This window comes from Vicia villosa, linkage group LG3 (genome assembly GCF_029867415.1).
Source record: "Vicia villosa cultivar HV-30 ecotype Madison, WI linkage group LG3, Vvil1.0, whole genome shotgun sequence".
NCBI classification, from domain to species: Eukaryota; Viridiplantae; Streptophyta; class Magnoliopsida; order Fabales; family Fabaceae; genus Vicia; species Vicia villosa.
In genome coordinates, this window is record NC_081182.1 from 78,249,147 (window position 1) to 78,257,750 (window position 8,604).

Below are 8,604 nucleotides of genomic sequence, written 5' to 3' on the forward strand. Positions count from 1 at the left end.
ACTAAATCCGATTAGGGAATTGATAATATAATAACCAATGACGAGTCTGAAATTACTGAACCAATAGATTAATCTGTTAATCATAATTCAAATCGTTTTCTTTATTTTCAATTGTCCAATAACCTAAATCCTCAATTGATTATGATGCTTAACTAACACATTTATTGATTTTTGGAACTTTATTTTTTTTTTTGGCTTTATACCACCGGTTTAGTCCGGTTCGGGGGCGAGTTCTGGCATCTAGTGGTTTCATTCCCCTCCCGATCGCAGTTGCGGGGGATCGAACCGTGGTTCTCCCTACCAAGTCCAGCGCCAATCACCACTGGACCAACTAACGATTGGTTGATTTTTGGAACTTTAATCCATTGAAGTAAATTGATTTACAAAATATCATTCGGACATGATATTAGAATATATATGGCCTATTTTTCTTTGAAGTATTTTGAACACTTTGTCTCCTAAATATTATACCTAACTTGGTGAAGAAGAAGACCATAAACATTTTGGTTCCTATTTGCCATTGGTACATCGAAGGTCAACATACTACCTTTGAGGAATTCATTAAGGTATACTCTTATTTACATTTAGATTAGTAAAATAGACTTATGCCACTAAGGACACCAACAGTTCAACCCATATGGATGGCCAATGATTAATATGTTGCAATTCAACCCATATTGTTGGATAGATTCAATAAACTCGAAGCTTTCCTAGTCAATAAATATACATGTTTAAAGTTATACACAATATTTAATGGATTTGGCTAATACCTTCCAGATACTAAATAAAGAAAATATTTTTTATATAATTAATATTTAATATTTAATATATTAAATATTAAATATACGTATTTTTAAATTTTTTTATAATTTTAATCACTTAAGAAATGCTCCAAAGACGCATTTTTCATATTTAAATGACTAATCTTAACCTGTATTTGTTATCTTATTCAAATACTAAAATCTTAAAGAATTTTCTTTTTAATCTAAATCATTTTTGTAGAAATAATTGTGGTGGGTTACGCAATTTTACACATATATATAAAAAAGTTAATCCTCGATTACGCAATTTTACATATATAAAAAAAAGTTAATCCTCGATTACGCAAATAAGCGAGGAAAAAAAAAAAAACGCATTGTCCTGAACTCACAACCAGTAAAATTTGTTCCTTCCTCCATCACAAGCCATATACCCTCAATCTCACGCTTCCATGTACGTTCTCCAACCCGTCTTCCTCACTCAACTAACCATGACATTCAGGTACTCGTGTTAGCGTTTTCCCTTTTCATCCTTCAACAATGGCGTTGCTAGCTGCTCAACGCACCTTGCTCACCCTCTTCACCGTTATCGTACTTTCACCATCTCTGAGCTCTGCAACACCTACCTCAGCTTGCCAATTCACTTTTCGCGACGAAAACAAGCTTTACAATTATACCCTCTCTTCTCCCATTCGTAACTTCCCTCACGGCATTCTCAGCGAAGACGGGTCCACCTCTCTCTCTACTTCCTGATCTAAGATTTTTTTATTTAATTTCATAGTTCTTTTGGTTATTTTGATTTCGTTATTATTCATTGATTCAGGTATATAAACATTTCTAGGATTATTTAATTCATGTTATAAGGGTGCTATAGATTTGGAATTTTATGTGTAGACTCTAATTGGTCCCCTATATCATGAATTCAAAAGGGAATTTACTGTAAACATTGTGCCAATTATGTGTTTCTCACAGAAAATTTCATTTTTTGTTTTTCTGTGTTTTTAGGTTTTACAAAGTGTCAGTGAACCAGACCACCATTTGGTTTCAGGTTGGCTCCATCAGGTCACGCTTATTTCTTTGATTTCTGATTAGTAAATCTTCGGTTGATTAGTAATAATATTTTTTTAGCTGTAATCTTTCATAAGCCTACGAAGCACGAACTTAGACACGGACACAACACCGACGCTGACATGTTGACACCGGAAATAATTTGAAAATAATTAATAAGTTGAACCTAATCACAACTGTCAGTGTCCGACACTGACAATGACACACCTTTTCCAACCTAGCAATATCGGCTTCTATCAATTGAGCTAGTTTTAACTCATATGAGAAGCGATTATTGAAAAAAACTTGAAGTTATTGTGAGATTCTTTTCATCATATGAATAAATAGATGGACTTTAAAAGCACTTAGTTTTCTATTATATGCAATGATAGCTTTAATGTAGTTTCATGCCAGATTGATCTATAATTGAATTTTGTGTATTTGTTGTTTGAGCAGCTTTGCGATGGAATGATTTTCAATCACGACCCTCCAATATGTGCCGACTGCTGGGTAAATGAGTCTCTTTTCTGAAAAACTATTTTCTTTTTGTTAATCAAGTACCCTATATATTTTCATCATGTTATAAAAGGAACAGTTGATGAACTTACAGAGAGACCTTATAGGTGATAAACCCAATTATATATATGAAGCTTAATACATTCACACCCCTTCTCACACAGATATCCACTTAGACCAGATACCCATTGAATACCAATTAGGGTGTAAAATTTAGTGTATTTATATATATGGAAAAATAACTATTAGAATAACTATGAATCAAGCGTGATATGTAATCATAGCGACATAGTTTAATAATTCATTGTAGATGGCTTAAAAGTTAAGCTCATTGGAAATTCTATTTGGTTTAGTTTACTACTCCCTCCGTCCCAAAATAAGTGTCACATCTCGCCGCAATATTTTTATCCCATAATTTTACAAAACTTTCTACATGTCTTATCACTGTATGCATGCTTCAGGACTGTGGAGGACCAACTCGCTGTGGGATGGAATGCAACGCACTTGTGTCAAACAACATTGGAGGTAAAATTCCTAACACTTCTGTTTTCTCCCATTTACTTGCACATGCAATTTGTGTCTAGTGTATACTGATTTTTGCTTGTGGTAACTATGACAAATGCAAACAGTTTAGTTGATTAGTTGTTGTAACTTACAATTGTAGCCAGTTGCATACTATGAATGGAATAAGATGATTTAGTGCCTGTAAGTCCTGGGCTTGAAATTTACGATGTTTCGAGAATTGCTTCATTCATAAGCATTCTTTTTGGGTCACCGTTAAAGAAAAGTGCAATTCAGATGATTTTTGCTTATAGTTTCTGTTGCTAGCCGAACCTCCAAGTGACTGATTCTCTTTCACAGTAAAAATTAGATTCTAATGCTGCATCAATAAAAAAGGTTTGAAGTAATTTTTATATACTTAAAAGGCATTTTATTTATGCAACCGAGCGACTTAACTGATATTTGTAGCTCCTTTATCTTATAGAAAGTAATTATCACACCTTTTTCTTGATGCAAGTTTAATTTCATTTTAATGTTGTCCTTCCGATCCCTCCATTTGTGTTTCCTTTTTCTACACTGATTTTGTCATATGAAGAACCTGCAGTCTAGTATTTCTATATGTAACTTTGAGGCGGTCTGCTTTTATGTGTTTTTTTGTGCTCTTGTACTTTCATTGATACATCCCAAGTGTTTTTATACCTCTTAGAGAAAGTAAAGAGGTCTTTTCATTATTAGCACTGTTTCAGTTTGCGCATAATGGAACTATTAGAGGAGCATTACATACTAAAAACAATGTTTTCTAAAAATCTGTTTTAAGTTCTAAACACCAAGTCTCGTTCATCATCAATTGGGCAGAGCTGTAGTTCGAAGAAATATGAACTTGGAACAATATGTTAACTTTCTAATAAATAAACAATACTCAACTAAAAGTCACTTTTTGTGTTTTTCTCAGTGTGAAGTTAATGAGGGTATGGTCATCTAACAGAGTGATAACTGCAGGTTATCATGTATGTTCAACCTTAGGACGTGGCCCAAAACTTGACATTGATGTTATTGGTAAGACCTATTCAATTATCTGCTTATGATTTTTTATTTGTTTCAATCATTATTTTTCTTTCATTAATTTTCAGTGCTCCATTTTGGCTCAAACTTGTGTTTCTTGTATGTAGGGTTATGCATTATTTGGTTCAACTAATTTTGAATAATGCTTCTAATATAAAATTAAATAGAGTATCTGTATGGTTGTAACTTGTAATGCTATTCTGATGGCAGATAAGAAAAATCCCCACACTGGTATTATTGTGAAAATGTCAAGTGGTGGCCTTAAGTACAACTGTTCTCTAGCTGTGTCTGTGCTTTGTAATCAAAATGGAGTGCAGGTAAGATTTTTCATTCTTTCCGTTCCTCCCATGTTTTTGATTGATTAAACGGGATATCAATACTGGTTGAATTGTTTCATATTTTAATTACCAAACTTCTGCTTACAGGGACCTCAAACCCTGGAGAGATCGGGTGATTGTAATTATGTGAGTACCTGTTATCATGATTTTTTATTTATTTCCTTGCACATTGTTTGTTGTTTTGTGTAGATTCCAGATGTTTTGCTTAGTTATTTTATACTCAATTCTTATGCAGTATGTTTCTTAATTTGTGAACTTAAAAAATTGTAAATCAGTGAGATTTGTTGAAATATAGGAAATGTTGAACTTGAATTATTGAATTGACAAAGAACATAATTGAATTTATCAGCTATTTCTACTCATTTAAATTACTTGCGAAAGCTTCATAGTATTATCAACATGACATTGAGGTTCATATTCCATTAGTTAGTGTGGTATATGGTCTGGTCTTGGTTTCCTTTTATTTACTGTTGTCAGTTTAGTATCCTGTAAGCATACTATTATACTTTCTCTTTTCTGCATAATAATTTAGCATTTCGAACTTAAAGAGTAATGAAGAAAAATCTCCCCACCAACTTCTCTTTTCTCAAAGATGCAAAGACATTTTTGTCTGTATTCATGTTTATTAATCCCCGTATTCAACTATTCATTTTGATTGATGTTTTCATTGTGAAATAAAAAATCCTGAGTTATTAATTAATAGACATAAGTGCAATTTTAAAGCTTTAGATATTGCATATAGATGGCAAGAAGATTGTCTGTTTTTACAGAATTGCTGTACAGAGCTATGCTAATTGCTATCAAGCTCTAATGAGTCTTTTCTTATGTCTTCGAAGCTTTTTTTCCAAAATGAAGAAAATTAGACACAAGTTATATCATTTATTCCTCTGCATCAATACACGTTCCACTTTTGATCAAAATGAAAAAGACTAGACAAGTTATATCATTTATTCCCCCCGCATCTATATACATTTTTATGTAAAATGATAATAAGAATGTCGACTAGGAAAAAAATGAAAACAGACGGGAAATATGAAGTTGATGAAGTGATTTTAAAACCAAACACTGTTAATTGTTACTTTTTTTGTAACCCTGTTTCTTATGCAGGCTACAGAGCTAAAGCATCCATCTGGTTGTGCTATGATTGTAAATGTCCACGGGAGTGGGTGGGGGTGGTTTGGCATTTTACTTATTACGTAAGCATTTTACTGTCTTGTCCGACACTTTAAATTTTGTAAGGGATTCTAATTTGGCTAAATTACTAATATTTGTTTCATCTTATCTCATTCCAGTCTTCTGTGCCTTTTTGCTGCGTATCTACTGGCTGGTATAGTTTATCGATATTTCGTCCTCAAGATTCGTGGTATAGAAGTATGTTCTCCCCTTTCCTTCTTGTGTTTTTGTTTTTTTTCTTCTTTTGGTAGGGGTATATATGCCTGTTTTATTTGTGTTATTTAGGTTGTGTGAATATTCTACCTCAGAATTTTTTTCTTTGAGTGTGTTTGGATGAAGGAATTCCAAATTCACTCTTCATTTTCAAAATTCATTGTTTGTATAAAGCAATTTAATTTCTTAATTTTCAAAATTCATTGTTTGTATAAAGCAATTGAATTTCTTAATTTTCAAAATTCATATTTGGAAAAAGTAATGGAATTCAATTCATTTATTAAAAAATTTCTGATAATTTATTTCATTTTTTGAAAGTAATTAATTAAAATTTTTTCTCTCCTAATTACTTTAAATTTTTAAAGTAATTAGTTTAAAATAAATAAACAAATTTTTCTTCTCTAATACAACTTCTTTTGTTTTTAAGATTTTACCTTTTTTATCTAGAGAAATCTAATGAAAATTGTAGTAATTTTTAAGAAATTGCATAAAGATCATATAAAAATTAAAGAAGTCCTTGTTGTTAAAGCCGGGTCATCACATTTCCCCCTCTCTGCAAGTGAATTTTTTTAGTATGTGTTGGCCACTAGCCAAAAAAATAAACATAAATTAAAGATTACATATTTATTGTAAAAACTATTAAATTAATAAAAAATGTGACTTATATCAACAAAAAAAAATAAAATTTGTATTACAAAAATCTTAAGTATACACACATATATACTAAGCGTCTAATATTTTTATAAAGGCAAAGAAGAAACTCAGACGATTTGATCCAAGATAAATGGCACATCAGATCTATGTTCAAAGCATCAATAAGGTTATCCGAAACCTATTGGTTGATATTTTCTTCTAAAATATTTTAAATTTTGGAGGATACTTAATTGATACTGTACATATCTAGGAGTATCATACATGTATTGGTATTGGATAACCAATACGTTTGCAATTTTGGTTGGGAAATTGATTCTTGATTATACTCGGTCATTCTGTTAATAAATTTTGTTTATCGTATACTGTTATCCCATGCCAATCCTTCAGTTGGCTTTTTGAGTGCGCTAAAGCAATCTTTTGTGGGATTTTTTTGTCAATTAGGACTGAGATGTTTTTTCATTGAGCCTATTTTTCAGGTCATCCCTAACTTGGACTTCTGGATCAGCTTGCCCAGGAGAATACAGGTATTCTTCCCCTTGAACGCTTCAAATTCAGTATTTCCAATCTAGCAGGAAAGGAAATAAGTTTTTAAGAAGGTCGGGAGTTGAATAGTTTGTATAACCTTTGTACTCTGCCGTGTCTTTGCAGAGTCTGTGCTCATCTTTGGTTAGAAAGTTTAAGGGCCCGTCGGAAGGTCATCGGAGCTCCTATTCTCCTGTAAACTTCTGAGATTACGTTTTTTATTCTGGATGTACGTGGTGAGTTAATTACGGATTATCTCAGACAAGAGACATATACTGCAGAAAACTAAAATTCAGATGCTCTACCGGGGTCTGCTCTGATGCTTCTTTGATACAGAACCTTCAGCAGAAATTTGTAATTCCTGTCGATTCTCCTTTCATGGACTTAGTATTTCACATTCTTTATTTATCTCTGACAGAAAATGAAGAGGACGAGGAAGAGAGAGAACAATATAAAACTAGAAAGTGTAGTATGATTCTCATGGGAAAAATTGCATTATACTGGAGTTAATCCAATAATTTTGGTTGACATTTGTAAGCTGATAATCTGGTAGTTGAGGGAACTTATTTTCTTGTAACTTGCTTGTTACCTTGATCATTAATTCATTATTGTTTTCCACTTTCAAGGTTCATTTACTTTTTCTCTCTTGCTAAATCATATTTCCGTTTCTAGTTAGTTCACATATATGGTAGTTTTCTACAAACGGCCAGATTTCATCTTTGCTCTGAGATTGCGCCACTTTGAAGGATGAGTATATTAGAATCCAATTGAGTTTTGGTCTTAAGATGAGACTGAATAGTTGGTCCACCATTAACTAAAAACTTATTTATGCTATGCAATTATATAACCCACTTTCAAAGCAAAAATGCCTGTTTACTGGTCGAATTTTTGTCTATTACGTGGGGTTGATACTTTACATAAAAACCGAATCAAACATATGTGTAATGTATGGTTCTACATCGTAGCAGCAAAAAAGTGTGTTTTTGGCGAAAGGAGATGTACCTTTCCTTACCTTTAAAGAAACAAGACCATCAATGTCTTTGGCCTAATGATATCCTATAAAACAGTCTTTTCCCTCCACCATTTTTAAGGGGGTTGCTCTTTCCATCTTCGGTGGATGGTGGATAAGAGTCCTCCTTTAAAAACTCAAAATTGCTCTTTACAAATTCGGAAGTATACTTTTTTGTACATAACTCATATACTACATCTCTTCGTAAGTGAGTTACACCTTTCATTTTGTCATAATTTAGTACCAAAATGTATCTCTGTAAAATTTATGTGTGAGGTTTTCCCCCGTAGGATTGTTAGGCATAGAGTTCCTTTTTGTATGCAAACATAGGTAGAGATTTTCCTTTCGCTTTAGGTTATCTTTTCATGCATATTAAAACACAAATCAACTCTTTCTTTTTCTTTTGCCTCACGGCGTTTAAGAGCATGTTATTTCCTTCATACCTCCCTTGTGTGAGTCTCCAAAGGTCGAGCTGTAGTAGGATGCGAATGTAACTGTTCACCTAAAAAACACAACAAACAAAACTAGTTAGCCGAACTATGGTGACTCTGATTCCCCAAAAAGGGTACTTAGGCAATGGGGTAGGGCCTAGGCGAGCACAACTCTTTATTTTTCCTACATTTTGCATGTATTTTAGTTCTTAGCTTTAGACATAGACTTTTACACCCATAAATTAGACAACAAGCGTGGATCCCATCGAGTACGATGGATGTGAGGGGTGCTAACACCTTCCCCTTGCGTAATCGACTCCCTGCCCCTTAAGTTTACTTTGTGTTTCCTTTCCCCTCTTGGGATAAATAGACACGAATCA

At 32.9% G+C, this 8,604-nt stretch overlaps 1 protein-coding gene across 1 annotated transcript; it reads left to right on the forward strand.

The window, feature by feature from the left end:
- Positions 1-1,093: 1,093 nt before the first annotated feature.
- LOC131661977 (uncharacterized) lies at positions 1,094-7,402 on the forward strand. The gene is made up of 11 exons (XM_058931642.1): positions 1,094-1,486; positions 1,764-1,806; positions 2,262-2,315; positions 2,783-2,846; positions 3,822-3,878; positions 4,095-4,201; positions 4,310-4,348; positions 5,330-5,418; positions 5,515-5,593; positions 6,739-6,786; positions 6,911-7,402. Exons 1-11 carry the CDS (start codon positions 1,299-1,301, stop codon positions 6,989-6,991), a joined length of 849 nt encoding a protein of 282 aa, XP_058787625.1. The 5' UTR covers positions 1,094-1,298; the 3' UTR covers positions 6,992-7,402.
- The last annotated feature ends 1,202 nt before the right edge of the window (positions 7,403-8,604 follow it).

Coding starts and splice junctions, on each gene's coding strand:
- LOC131661977 (XM_058931642.1), top strand. CDS start 1,299: ATGGCGTTGCTAGCTGCTCAACGCACCTTGCTCACCCTCTTCACCGTT. Junction 1,487..1,763: donor GGCATTCTCAGCGAAGACGG/GTCCACCTCTCT, acceptor CTGTGTTTTTAG/GTTTTACAAAGTGTCAGTGA. Junction 5,419..5,514: donor TTTGGCATTTTACTTATTAC/GTAAGCATTTTA, acceptor ATCTCATTCCAG/TCTTCTGTGCCTTTTTGCTG.